Consider the following 14,848-nt stretch of genomic DNA (forward strand, 5'->3'; position numbering starts at 1 on the left):
CCCAGGGCAGCTGTGGCTACAACTGTAGCTGCCTCCACCAGTGTATGAATGTCAGAGTGAATGAATAGTGGCATTGTAAAGCGCTTTGGGTGCCTTGAAAAGCGCTATATAAATCCAATCCATTATTATTATTATTATTATTTGACGAACCACAGAGTGCTGTATGTTGAATTCTAGTGAAAATGTTTTCTTTTCAATCATTTACAAATTTTAAATGGCAGCACATAATCACACCTGTGGTCCTCTGGGCTCAAAAATGACCCCGTTTGCTTTGAAGCAACAAGTATAAAATATCATCCATCTCTGTGTTTCAAGGTTTTATTCAACTTTATTCCAACTCATTGCCTGACAGTTTTCTATATTTTGGCATGGTAGGAGGGCATGAGTCTGAGTGAAGGCAAACTTTCACGAGGACAAAGGCGTGTCCATATTTGACCCAAGTGCAGGAGGAAGCTCAGGTTTATTCCTCTGCACTGGTCCCATCATGGACAGCTTTCTTTCTGCAGTTGCAGGCCAAGGGGCATATACAGTAAACAAGCTGTTACAGGTGATTGTTTTCTTTTGGAAACCTGCAATGTTAGGGACAACTCGTGTCCTGACTGCAGGACAGACGGTTTGCCATCGTACACTAGCATGTTCCATGTACAGCTGGACCTGCATCACATGCTGCCCATGTTTTTATCTCATAGCTCCCTGGTTTACTTGGATGTTCTGTTGGACAGAGTCCTCTGAAGAGGACTTGGTGCTCATACAGTCACATCAGTACCAGGATCTTACATCACAGCAGGAGAAACACCCACTTGTTCCATATACCTCATGGGAGCACATTTGTGTCATGAACGATGATCATCTATTGTGTCTTTATCATGAAATGATATCACTTTTGTGCTTCTATAATTAAATTAAATAATTAATCTTGTGTCACCTTTAAAACTTCTCTACCAGACTCAGGATGTCATAAACTGGCCGTAGCGACTCTACTGGATGCACGGCAGTAAGAATCAACACACCCACATATGCCTACAGCTGCATTCGGTCCATTTTTCTTCCTCTCTTGTTGTCCCTCCTTGTTCATCATTGAGTTGGCTGTAGAGCAGGTCATCTGCTAATTGGATGGTTGTTGGTTCAATCTCTGTGTGCTCTAGTCTGGAGTTCTTACCAAGGTGTCCTTGGGCAAGTTACTGAACCCCAACTTGGTCTCTGATGCATCCATTGGCACGTGAACTTTGAAAAGCATAAAACAAGCAGAATACACTGTGTGTAATTCTTTCAGTGCTCGAGTAGAAAAGCAATCGCAGGAGTATGGGACCTGGCACATGTGCTTGGACTGTGGTAGACTGTCTTTCTCTGAGGCTCATGAGAGAGTCAGGCATCGTCTGTCACTGGGAAGTAGAGCAGGGCGATATGGCCAAAAATATTTATCACGATATACATTTGAAAATTTGCGATAACGATATAACTGACGATATAATTGACACGAGACAAAATACTTTACAACTCCACAACTTTATTAGTGCAAAAAAACCCATCAGTGTATTTTCACTTAAAGAAGCAGCTGTTTTATGTGCATTAAAGTTATATAAAAATGTAACAGTGTAAATTCCTCGCTGACAGTTTAACCAAAAGGTGTTTCCAGTGGAAACTGGCCGACATATCCTCAGCATAACCATGTATAACATCCACAAAACTTAAAAAGAGGTTAAACACACACAGTACAGTAACATTATGTTGAAGCACAGTACGTATCGCTCCGCCTACGATAGCCGTAATGCTCCGACAATCCATCAAGCGGTGCGGCTTCGTAGCTCAGCAAAGTCGTACTAAAACATCTGACAGATTTATCCTAACACCGTGTACATAAAATCGTTTTGAGGTCATAAACAAGAACAGAATTCACAAGCCTCAAGTGCAGTGGAGGCTTGTGAACATACTTTCTGTGTATGTATTATTGTAGGGTCTACCTTACAGTATGAAGCACCTTGATGCTGTTGTAAAAATACAATTGAATGGAATGCAGAGCACCTGCCTCCTCATTGTGCTGCCTGTTGGTGTTGTTGTGGTTATGACCTTTGCTCGACCCCACACATCAGTGATCCAAGATCAAAGATGTTTGGTGTGTAAATGTGACCCTTTGCAACCCTTTGTAATTTGGGGACATGTTTGTCCCCGAGGACCACAGGTGTTATAAAATCTAATACAAAATCCATAAATAAATCAAATTACTTAAAACTTAGTCCAGTCATGCATAGCATAGTACTGAATAACTGTTACTGTCAGACCATTTGATGATTAAAAACCCCATTTTTGATAGCAAAATTTCTGTAGAGGACAGAAATGTCCGAAAGACAACACAAGGGTTAATTGGAGCTCACCTGTCCTTACCTGGGACCAGTTGTGGGACTTGATGGTGCAGATTTGTGGGTCTTACCTACTTCCTTTCCCTGTCCTGCAGCGGGAAAGCTGGTTCCTAAAGAGGAGGCGAAAGGGATTCACTGGATGACGTGGACCGGTGTTGTCGGGCCGGAGGTGAACGGCATCTGGGTCAAATACTCCAACGTCACCAACGTAAACTCCGTGGACGCCAACTACAGCAGCGCTGTGCTGGTGGCTGGCGATGACCTTGGCCTCGTCAAGCTCTTCAGGTTCCCCTGCCTGAAGAAAGGCGAGTGATGCAAGCCGATAACATTTTTACTGAGGATCCACAGAGTCCGGCTGAGTGGTGGACCTCTGAGGTCGTCCTAATTCTGAGTCTTAGTCATTAGACCCGGAGTTACAGGCGTGGGACAGAATAGATTTGATGAGGATGTTTCTGGAGTGATGTGCGTTCTTATTCTTGTGTTTCTAACATCACACAGGGGCCAAATTTAAGAAGTACATTGGTCACTCTGCCCATGTGACCAACGTTCGCTGGTCCAGCGACCTGCAGTGGGTCATCAGCACCGGTGGTGCCGACCACGCCGTCTTCCAGTGGAGGTTCCTGCCCGAAGGTGTGATGAACGGTGTTCTGGAGCCCCTCCTACAAGGTGACGCAGAGCTTTCCTTTAGTTGCAGATGATGACGGCGTGGACCTCCCAGAAACTTTTCAGCAGTTAAACTAAATCAACAAACTGAGCTTGACTCTTTTATCATCCTAAAGTCTTTGCAGGTCATAATGGTGCGTTCACACCGAACACGACAGAAGCGACCAGAGTTTCAGGTTTACGGTCAATGGAGGAGCGCGATGAAGCGCGACTGGGGTTCCCGCGAAACTTCAGAAGCAGATTGGTGTCGCAAAAACGCTTTTCTGCCTGATTCGCGCAAACAATTAGCGCGACTGATGCGATGGAAAACACGCGCTGCAGTTTGTGTTGCATTTTGTGCATTCGCACTTATCGCATCTACCACTCGAGTTGGAAAAATCTGAACTCCAATCAGGAGCCTGATGACGTGATGCTCTGACCTGGTTCAAAGGGGCAGGTCCAGCCAAAGCCCTTCATTCTTCATTCAATATGGAGGAAAGGCTCATCAACGCCGTAGCCTACCACCCGGAGCTGTATGACACCAGCTGCCTGTTTACAATGAATTAATGTAGGCAGTTAATTTGTGCATGTTGTCATATAGGAATATATGTTTTTGTTTATTAATAAACAGCACACCGTGGTCCCGCTCTTCATCCGTCACTGCCTCACGTTTTCGCAGGTTTTTTTATTGCACAGTACAACTTTCAACAATGCGCATTGCATTCTGCAGCCTGATTGACAAATCTCCTCCGTGTCGTGTCTCCTGCGCTTGTTTGGTTTTGATAACCATCACGTCCAATTACGCCGCTGCTCTGCTCTCCACAGTAAATAGAGAAGGGAGAACCTCTCTTCAAACGCTAGATCGACAGCTGCCATCTTGCAAACATACCATCTGGCATTACTTCCGCCCACATTTCCGCTTCCCTATTGCATATTAAGTGCGACCAGTTTGCTTTGGACACGCTTCGAGGTGCGAATGTGCACATGACCAGCCAGGGGCGTCTGGCGCTTTTTGGTCGCTTCTATCGCGTTCGGTGTGAACGCACCGTAAGAATCAGGTCTCCAAATCCAGTCTCCTCCTGCAGCTGCAGATTATTCATAATGATCCAAATCACTGTTCTTGTCCCGCCTCGCACCTTCTTCATTTGAAAACTCGAGCTAACTTATTGCCACACATGACAAAAGTACAGAATGCCCTGTAAAAACAGAGTGAAGAAGAAACACCCAGTGCATCATGGGAATCCCTGGCAGCCTACGTCTATTGCAGCATAACAAAGGGAGGATTCAGGGTCACCTGGTCCAGCACTAACTATATGCTTTAGCAAAAAGGAAAGTTTGAAGCCTAATCTTAAAAGTAGAGATAGTGTCTGTCTCCTGAATCCAAACTGGAAGCTGGTTCCACAGAAGAGGGGCCTGAAAACTGAAGGCTCTGCCTCCCATTCTACTTTAAATACTCTAGGAACAACAAGTAGGCCTGCAGAGCGAGAGCGAAGTGCTCTAATAGGGTGATATGGTACTACAAGGTCATTAAGATAAGATGGGGCCTGATTATTTAAGACCTTGTATGTGAGGAGCAGGATTTTGAATCCTGGATTTAACAGGAAGCCAAAACAGGAGAAATCTGCTCTCTCTTTCTAGTCCCTGTCAGGACTCTTGCTGCAGCATTTTGGATTAACTGAAGGCTTTTCAGGGAGTTTTTAGGACTTCCTGATAATAATGAATTACAGTCGTCCAGTCTGGAAGTAATAAATGCATGAACTAGTTTTTCAGCGTCACCTCTGCTTATTGCTGACTCATATTTTTCACCCGTGCCGTGTCTTCAGAGGGTTACGCTGACTCCAACAGCGGCGAGTCGGACTCAGACGTGTCAGATGTGCCGGAGCTCGACTCGGACATCGAACAGGAAGCTCAGACCAGCTACGAACGTCAGGTGACTGGGACACAAACGCTCCCACCTGCAGTCAAAAAGCCGTCTGACTCACCTGTCTCTGTCTGCAGGTGTATAAGGAGGACCTGCCACAACTCAAGAAGAAGCTGATTGGTTCCCTGAAGCGGCAGAAAGCTCCAGAGGAGGGGCTTCGTCTGCAGTTTGTTCACGGGTAAACTATCCACATCAGACATGGATCTGGTCTCGTGAGTAAATAATGTAAATAAACCTCCGTTTGTGCTGCTTCCTGTTTGCTGCAGGTACCGGGGCTTCGACTGCCGTAACAACCTGTTCTACAGTCAGGCGGGAGAGGTGGTGTACCACGTGGCCGCCGTCGCTGTCGTCTACAACCGGCTGCAGCACAGCCAGAGGTTTTACCTCGGGCACGACGATGACATCCTCAGCCTCGCCGTCCACCCGCTCAAAGACTACGTGGCCTCGGCACAGGTATGCCCGGCCGATCGCAGCATGTCGCGTTTCCGAGACGGTTTCTGATTGGCTGTTCCTGTGTACAGGTGGGCAGAGACCCGGCCATACATGTGTGGGACATCCAGACCCTGAAGTGTCTGTCGCTGCTCAAAGGACACCACAGCAGGGGCGTGTGTGCTCTGGAGTTCACAGGTAAGCTGACTGCACGCCGTGCCATCGGGCATCAATATTTCTATCCCTAAGCCCTCACCTGTTATCGCTAACTCAGCGGGTTAGCTCAAGTAGAAACAGCTGTTGTTCCCAATCCTTCCTTCACGCTGCTTTCTGACGTAACTCCTCTCTTGGTACTTCTCAGCTGATGGGAAGAGTTTGATCTCAGTGGGATTCGATGAATTTCACTCCATCATCATCTGGGACTGGAAGAAAGGAGAGAGACTAGCCAAGGCCAGGTAAACACACCTGGATTAAGTCAGCTAGTCCTGCCGTAAGATGGTCGTGCTTTTGTAAGCTCACAGTTTCTCGCAGTGGTTGCCGAGTGTTAGGGAAAATATTCTAAAACACTTCTTCAGTAAAGACTCAGAGAAGAGAAACACACAGAGTTCTTGCTAGCAAGGGCAGCTCCCTACTGAGAGACTCCGGTGAGGAGCTGACCTGGTCTTTATTTTATACTCCATTGAACGTGTGTGTGTGTGTCCTGCTGATCAAAGGGTCATAAAAGGAACATCCTTGGTCAGGAAGAGGGTAGACCTCCCTCACCCTAGATAACATTGGTGAGGAAGTCAAGCAGTTAAAGCACTTAGACTAAAACAGACGTAACTACACTGAACAAAAATATAAACGCAACACCTTTGTTACTGCTCCCATTCCCCATGGGATGGACGTAGAGACCTAAAATTCATTCCAGATACACAATATAACCATCCCTCCCAAACAGTGGTCACAAATCAGGCCAAATGTGTGGTAGTGGGCACATCTGCCATATTGAGATAATCCATCCCACCTCACAGGTGTGCCACATCAGGATGCTGATCTGACATCATGAGTAGTGCACAGGTGTACCTCAGACTGCCCACAACAAAAGGCCACCCTGGAATGTGCAGTTTTGTCTCACAGCAAAATGCCACAGATGCCACAAGCAATGAGGGAGCGTGCAACTGGCATGCTGACAGCAGGAATGTCAACCAGATCTGTCGCCCGTGCATTGAATGTTCATTTCTCAACCATAAGCCGTCTCCACAGGCGTTTCAGAGAATATGGCAGCACATCCAACCGGCCTCACAACCGCAGACCTCGTGTAACCACACCAGCCCAGGACCTCCACAGCCAGCAGGTTCACCTCCAAGATCGTCTGAGACCAGCCACCCAGACAGCTGCTGGAACAATTGGTTTGCACAACCAAACAATTTCTGCACAAACTGTCAGAAACCGTCTCAGGGACGCTCAACTGCATGCCCGTCGTCCTCATCGGGGTCTTGACCTGACTCCAGCTCGTCGCCGTAACAGACTTGTGTGGGCAAATGCTCACATTCGATGGCGTCTGGCACGTTGGAGAGGTGTGCGCTTCACGGATGAATCATGGTTCACATTGTTCAGGGCAGATGGCAGCTGAGAATGTCCCAGTTCTTGCATGGCCAGCATACTCACCGGACATGTCACCCATTGAGCATGTTCGGGATGTGCTTGACCGGCGTATACGACAGCGTGTACCAGTTCCCACGAATATCCAACAACCTCGCACAGCCATTGAAGTGGAGTGGACCAACATTCCACAGGCCACAATTGACAATCTGATAGACTCCATGCGACGATGTGTTGCACTGCATGAGGCAAATGGTGGTCACACCAGATACTGACCGGTTCTGGGTCCCCAGACCCCCAATAGCGCAAAAAACTGCACATTCCAGGGTGGCCTTTTGTTGTGTGCAGTCTGAGGTACACCTGTGCACTACTCATGATGTCAGATCAGCATCCTGATGTGGCACACCTGTGAGGTGGGATGGATTATCTCAATATAGCAGATGTGCCCACTACCACACATTTGGACTGATTTGTGACCACTGTTTGGGAGGGATGGTTATATTGTGTATCTGGAATGAATTTTAGGTCTCTACGTCCATCCCATGAGGAATGGGAGCAGTAACAAAGGTGTTGCGTTTATATTTTTGTTCAGTGTACGTTAATCCTACCATAAAACAATAAGAGAAGGTATGACCTCTCTCGTGCTCCCAGGATGTGGGTGTGCATTCTAGTGTGGAATACACACCAAGCCTTTGCAGCCTGTTAAAGATCACACACAATTGATTATATGCCTCTAAGTATACATGGTTGAATATTTCCTAATACAAATAACTACATGCAGTATTCTACCATATGCAAACTTATATCACTAAAAGATTATACTGACTACTAAATACAATTTTCCATTAACACCGAGGGAAATGTTTGTGTCTCGTTTCACGTGTTTGAGCCGATTGGCTGAAAGCTTATGTGTCTGCAGGGGTCATAAAGACAAGATCTTCATGGTGAAGAGCAATCCTTTCAGGATGGACAAACTGGTGACCGTGGGCATGAAACACATCAAGTTCTGGCAACATTCAGGTAGGCGTCGTTTCCTCTTTACCTGGAACTCACCTGACACGCTCAGCTCAACGAGGTAGGAGGGGTCACATGGGGCTGTCCCACATGTAGGGCTGCCACGATTACGTCGACTATCAAAATCATCGATGACTAATTTAATAGTCGACGCGTCATTTGAAGCTTTGTAAGATCCCAAAAGATGCAGGAATAAGTTGTAGGATTTAAGAGTGTAATAACGGACTGAAACAGAAGATGGCAGCACTGCATGCCAGCTGCCATTAAACCCCGAAGAAGAAGAAGAAGCTGTGTCCCAGAATTCATAGCGCAGCCCAGCTCAGTTTCCAACAATGGCGGCAGCGAGTTAGTTTTGTCACTGTCACTACCCGATCCGTACCGGAAACCCGATCGGTACCCCGCATGTGCGAAAGGTTTCTACTTCCGGTCGTAGCGTTTTACGATAGTTATGGGTCAGAGTATCTGTTAAGATGTTAAGAATAACAAGTATATCTTAAAATGTTTGCAATAATGAAACATTTCAATATAATGTAGACAAAAACGAAAAATAAAAAAGTTACGGATCAGGACTCTCCGATCCTTACTGCGCATGTGTAAAGTCTGACCGTACAAATCGGGTCTACCCGATCCGTACCGCGCATGTGTAGATGTTTTCTTCTTCTTCTGTTCGTTTAATGGCAGTGTACTCCCCAGTGTACGAGGATACCGCCACCTGCTGACCGAGCGAATAAACCCTATTATAAACTGAATTATCGTCATTACAAACGTGTGTTAAATCTGATTTAGCGATAGTCGAGTGTGTTTATGCTCGTCTGTGAGGAGAGGATTGTTGGAATAGTGATGATGATGTGCGCTATCACTGTCAATTGTCAGTAAACACTTCATCTGGCTGATGAATCTACACGTGAGATATTACAAAGTCTGTGTTATTAACTCTGTAATTAGGCGCCATTCTTCTTATTTTACGGCGCTGTTGCTCAATCGGGGGACGCTCTCTGTTGAGGAGAAAAGCATGAATTTCTTTGTATACGGATTATCCATTGTTTAAATGTCCCGGGCAGTCGAAAAGGAGGCAGGGCTGTTGAGAAATGCTAGGAGCTAACTGGGCGCTAACCGTACCATTCAAATATATTGAATGTCGCAATGTTGGCAAAGAGAGGAAGTGACGTAAGATTTGCGCATGCGGGGTACCGATCGGGTTTCTGGTACGGATCGGGTAGTGACAAGCACAGCCCAGCTCAGTTTCCAACAATGGCGGCAGCGAGTTTTTTTTTAAAATTTATTAATTTTTTTAATTAGTAATATAAACATACAAACAAAATGCACCATATATTACAGATTCAGAAAATAGACATTTCTTACATATTAGCAACTTTCATATATAGTGAAAATAAAATATAAAGATGGGGTCACATAATTTAACAAATTATTAACTCACTAAATCAAAATCTTCCATAAAGGAAACAAAAAAAGCAGGTTTAAGTCGTTTTTCCAGTGAGCCAGTGTTGGTTTGGTCTTAAAAAAGCGACATTTATGTATAAAATGCTTGCACAAGATTAATAACACATTAACACCATAATTAGCTTTCTTTTCTTTCAAAAACACTCCAAACATTATCATATTTAAGGGGCGGCAGCGAGTTAGTTTTGTCACTACCCGATCCGTACCGGAAACCCGATCGGTACCCCGCATGCGCAAATCTTACGTCACTTCCTCTCTTTGCCAACATTGCGACATTCAATATATTTGAATGACACGGTTAGCGCCCAGTTAGCTCCTAGCATTTCTCAACAGCTCTGCCTCCTTTTCGACTGCCCGGGACATTTAAACAATGGATAATCCGTATACAAAGAAATTCATGCTTTTCTCCTCAACAGAGAGCGTCCCCCGATTGAGCAACAGCGCCGTAAAATAAGAAGAATGGCGCCTAATTACAGAGTTAATAATGCAGACTTTGTAATATCTCACGTGTAGATTCATCAGCCAGATGAAGTGTTTACTGACAATTGACAGTGATAGCGCACATCATCATCACTATTCCAACAATCCTCTCCTCACAGACAAGCATAAACACACTCGACTATCGCTAAATCAGATTTAACACACGTTTGTAATGACGATAATTCAGTTTATAATAGGCTTTATTCGCTCGGTCAGCAGGTGGCGGTATCCTCGTACACTGGGGAGTAAACTGCCATTAAACAAACAGAAGAAGAAAGCATCTGCACATGCGCGGTACGGATCGGGTAGACCCGATTTGTACGGTCAGACTTTACACATGCGCAGTAAGGATCGGAGAGTCCTGATCCGTAACTTTTTTATTTTTCGTTTTTGTCTACATTATATTGAAATGTTTCATTATTGCAAACATTTTAAGATATACTTGTTATTCTTAACATCTTAACAGATACTCTGACCCATAACTATCGTAAAACGCTACGACCGGAAGTAGAAACCTTTCGCGCATGCGGGGTACCGATCGGGTTTCCGGTACGGATCGGGTAGTGACAAGTTTTAATGTTACTCTTATTATTCTTTCTGGGTCACAAAATAAACGTTTAACATATTTTCAGGCGAGAATGTAGCTGTGTAAACCTCAAATATCTGCTCAGTTTATCAGGACACCACATATTTTCAAAAGCGCTCCGACGTTTTCGGAGACGTCTGTTACCCACTAGCTCGTTAGCTAGGCGGGGGCTAGGCTAACTAGAGCCGTGAGAACACCGGACTCCCGGCAGATCGTTTTCAAACCCACCGCCGTCTTTCGCTACTCAGGTTAAACATGATATATGAGTCACTTAGATAACTTAAACATGTTATTATTTGGCTTTTTTCAGTGTTTTATTTGTTCCTGAGTAAATCTGTTTGGCTGAGATTAAAGTTTTTACACAGCTGAATAAACATCAAGCAGACAGCTGATTATCAGAAGTGTGAGATGCTCCAGAATTTACTCCGGTGTCCTGTTATATTTTAGATAGCAAGGAGTTTATTAAACTTCACCGAAACAATCTGCAAATTTAATTAAAATTTAATAAACTATCATCTTGTCTTTATTTTTAGTTAGCACAGACCTTAAACACTTAAAGCTGTAAGCTAATGATAGTTATATAAGAGCAGATGCTGCTGGTGCAATAAGCTGTATGTTCAATGGATGATGATCTGATTAGTCGACTAATCGCAAAAATAATCGGTGACTAGTCGACTATCAGAATAATCGTTTGTGGCAGCCCTACCCACATGTGGTGGTTTTATTCACGCTCTGATAAAACGTGAACTTTAAAACGTTTCTTTTTAAATGGATGCTTGTAAACATCCGTTCCCGTCCCGCAGGCGGCGGTCTGACCTTCAAACGCGGGATTTTCGGGAACCTGGGGAAACAGGAGACGATGATGTCGGCGTGTTACGGTCGATCCGAGGACCTCGTTTTCTCCGGAGCCACGAACGGAGACGTTTACATCTGGAGAGACACGATGCTTATCAAGACCATCAAAGCCCACGACGGCCCCGTGTTCGCCATGTGCTCCCTGGACAAGGTGACGCTTCATCCTTTGTTATCTAAAGTGGAGGAGGGTTGAGTCTGTAGCAGGGTGGAGTAATACGAGCATGGACAAAAACGATCTTTTACATGATTGATTGATGATTGAAGATGATTGTCAAGAAGTGGCTGCAGGCAGCAGAGGACGCAAAGGCAGGACGCAACTCAAAACACAGCTTTATGCTGCAGGAGATACAGAACTAAACTAAACACACAGGAGGGAACTCAGCCGAAGGTGATCTAAGTAATGAGGCAGGGAAACATGACACACGTCACACAGGAGACTATCAAAGTAAAACAGGAAGCACTCGCACCACATGGCACATGACAGGGGAGAACGCTCAGGGAAATGAGCTAACGAGGGGGGGGGCAGTTAAGGTGGTCGAGACACAGAGAGAGCGCGAGAGGGGAGACATGACAGGCTGGGGAGGAGAAACGTGAGGAGGAGGACAAGGGAACAGGAAAGGGGAAGAAGACACAGACACACCAAACTCATGAACCGAGAACATGAATACAAAGTAACACAGGAACTCAAAAACACTGGTGACCCGGAAGCATGACAACGATCCTTTCAAAATAAAATCATAACCACAGACTTGTTTGCATTTCTGCTTCCTGTGTCCAGGGTTTTGTGACGGGGGGGAAAGACGGCATCGTGGAGCTTTGGGACGACATGTTTGAGAGATGTTTGAAAACGTACGCCATCAAGCGGGCCGTCCTGTCTCCGTCCTCTAAAGGTAGGGGACGCCAGCATCGGGGTGTTTTTGAACGGCGCGAGCGCCTGAAGGTGATCGGTCGTGTTTTCTGAGCAGGGCTGCTGCTGGAGGACAACCCGTCCATCAGAGCCATCACGCTGGGCCACGGTCACATCCTGCTGGGAACCAAGAACGGAGAGATCCTGGAGATCGATAAGAGCGGCCCCATGACGCTGCTGGTGCAGGTAAGTTAACTTCACCAATCTGTCACGGGCTCTCCTGCTCCGCCCCCACCTCACTGAGATTGAATCGCTACAGTGCACTGACACAGTCACCTGTACACCTCACACCTGTGTGTGCCAGGGTCACATGGAGGGCGAGGTGTGGGGTTTGGCGGCACACCCTCTACTTCCTGTCTGTGCCACCGTCAGTGACGACAAAACTCTGAGGATCTGGGAGCTGTCAGCCAATCACCGCATGGTGGCTGTCCGCAAGCTCAAGAAAGGTGAGACGAGCAAATGTGAAACCTTGGCGTGCTCTCTTTCTTACCTGTGCTGTGTTTCCTGTCAGGTGGGCGGTGCTGTGCCTTCTCTCCGGACGGGAAAGCTCTGGCGGTCGGCCTAAATGATGGCAGCTTCCTGGTGGTGAACGCTGACACGCTGGAAGACATGGTGACGTTTCACCATCGCAGAGAGCTCATCTCAGACATCCGCTTCTCCCAAGGTACCTGAACTCAGCGCACAGGTGTGGCACAGGATGAAGGTCACCGGTGGGTCGCTGATGAGTCAGGTGTGTGTTTCAGATGCGGGGAAGTACCTGGCTGTGGCCTCGCACGACTCTTTTGTGGACATCTACAACGTCCTGACCAGCAAGAGAGTCGGCATCTGCAAAGGAGCCAGAAGCTACGTCACTCACATCGACTGGGACTCCAGAGGTGAGACTCACCTGTGCTGCGGTCACTGGCGCCACCTTCAGGACACACTTTCCACTAATAGCAGGCTGCAGCTTTACATGACGGTGAGGTGGTGTCAGACTCTCATGTGCTACCTCTACAGGTAAGCTGCTGCAGGTGAACACCGGAGCCAAAGAGCAGCTATTCTTTGAGGCGCCGCGAGGACGCAGACAGAACATCAGCGTGGCCGAGGTCAGGAGCGCGCCGACAGCTCTGGTGAGGTGTTTCGACTGAACTGCAGAGGTCATGCCGTGTTTCTGTTTCAGTTCGAGAAGCTGGAATGGGCGAGCTGGACGTCCGTTTTCGGTCCCACCTGTGAGGGGATATGGCCAACGCTCAGCTTCATTAACGCCGCCTCGCTCACCAAAGACCGCAAACTGCTGGCCACCGGAGACGACTTCGGCTTCCTCAAACTCTTCAGCTTCCCGTCCAGGGTGAGAGAGGAGTCCACGCCACGTCTCAAAACGTCTACTTTCAAAGGCTCTGTTCATCTTAACCTCTGACCTCTGACCTCAGGGCCAGTTTGCCAAGTTTAAGAAGTATGTGGGTCACAGCTCCAACGTGACCAATGTCCGCTGGTCCAACGATGACACCGTGTTGCTGACAGTGGGCGGGGCTGATACAGCGCTGATGATCTGGACCAGAGAGCTGCCGGGTCACAAGGAGAGCAAAGCTGTGGACAGCGAGGAGTCTGACGACGACACAGAGGAGGACGGAGGTACACCGTGACCACGGCAACTCATTTCCACTTTACAGTCCCAGTTCAGAACAGCAGCTGCCTCGTTCAAGGAGGGGCAGCTGCTGTGATTGGTTGGAGGGTGAGCGGAGGAAAACATCGCTGTAATAAATGCATGAACTGGTTTTTCAGCGTCTCTCTGAGACAGGACATTTCTCATTTTAGAGATGTTGCACAGAAGATGTTCTCTTCTCGGTTCTTGACCTTCGTCGTCACCTCTGTGTCGTGTTGTTGTTTTTAGGGTACGACAGCGATGTGGCCCGGGAGAAGGTGGTGGACTACGTCACTAAGATCTACTCGGCCAGCATCAGAAACATGTCAGGAACCAAACCTCACCTGCAGCACAAAGAGCTTCCCGTGGAGGAGAGGTAGGATCGCTTTGCTTCCTGTTGTGGGTTCAGACGTGCGTGTCTGATGTCGGTTCTCCTGTTCAGGCCTCCGGTGAGCCGAGCTGCACCGCTTCCCGACAAACTGCTGAAGAACAACGTGACGAAGAAGAAGAAGGTGGTGGAGGTGAGCGTGGGACCTCTGCTTACCGGGAGCAGCTGACGCAGCCCTCGACTCATGTGTGTGTGTGTGTGTGTGTGTGTGTGTGTGTGTGTGTCTGTGTGTGTGTCTGTGTGTCTGTGTGTGTGTCTGTGTCTGTGTGTGTGTGTGTGTGTGTGTGTGTGCGCGTGTGTGTCTGTGTGTGTGTGTGTGTCTGTGTGTGTGTGTGTGTGTGTGTGTGTGTGTGTGTGTCTGTGTGCGTCTGTGTGTGTGTGTGTGTGTGTGCGCGTGTGTGTCTGTGTCTGTGTGTGTGTGTGTGTGTGCGCGTGTGTGTCTGTGTGTGTGTGTGTGTGTGTGTGTGTGTGTGTGCGCGTGTGTGTCTGTGTGTGTGTGTGTGTCTGTGTGTGTGTGTGTGTCTGTATGTGTGTGTCTGTGTGTATGTGTGTGTCTGTGTCTGTGTGTGTGTGTGTGTGTGTGTCTGTGTGTGTGTGTGTGTG

General features: G+C 47.1%; 1 protein-coding gene across 2 annotated transcripts in view; it reads left to right on the forward strand.

Moving 5' to 3' along the window:
* Positions 1–14,848, forward strand: part of LOC113023487 (echinoderm microtubule-associated protein-like 6) — a 49,478-nt gene that overhangs the window by 21,906 nt on the left and 12,724 nt on the right. For both annotated transcript variants that reach the window (XM_026169518.1, XM_026169519.1), the window contains exons 10-28: positions 2,453–2,662; positions 2,856–3,023; positions 4,823–4,929; positions 4,998–5,098; positions 5,187–5,373; positions 5,442–5,547; positions 5,711–5,804; positions 7,853–7,953; positions 11,278–11,480; positions 12,108–12,219; positions 12,295–12,422; positions 12,541–12,682; positions 12,748–12,900; positions 12,980–13,111; positions 13,233–13,321; positions 13,396–13,563; positions 13,646–13,847; positions 14,107–14,233; positions 14,300–14,378. In XM_026169518.1, coding sequence (XP_026025303.1) covers positions 2,453–2,662; positions 2,856–3,023; positions 4,823–4,929; positions 4,998–5,098; positions 5,187–5,373; positions 5,442–5,547; positions 5,711–5,804; positions 7,853–7,953; positions 11,278–11,480; positions 12,108–12,219; positions 12,295–12,422; positions 12,541–12,682; positions 12,748–12,900; positions 12,980–13,111; positions 13,233–13,321; positions 13,396–13,563; positions 13,646–13,847; positions 14,107–14,233; positions 14,300–14,378 — 2,609 coding nt within the window. The remainder of the gene's footprint in view (positions 1–2,452; positions 2,663–2,855; positions 3,024–4,822; positions 4,930–4,997; positions 5,099–5,186; positions 5,374–5,441; positions 5,548–5,710; positions 5,805–7,852; positions 7,954–11,277; positions 11,481–12,107; positions 12,220–12,294; positions 12,423–12,540; positions 12,683–12,747; positions 12,901–12,979; positions 13,112–13,232; positions 13,322–13,395; positions 13,564–13,645; positions 13,848–14,106; positions 14,234–14,299; positions 14,379–14,848) is intronic.

The sequence above is a fragment of the Astatotilapia calliptera genome, chromosome 6, assembly GCF_900246225.1.
Source record: "Astatotilapia calliptera chromosome 6, fAstCal1.2, whole genome shotgun sequence".
NCBI lineage: Eukaryota > Metazoa > Chordata > Actinopteri > Cichliformes > Cichlidae > Astatotilapia > Astatotilapia calliptera.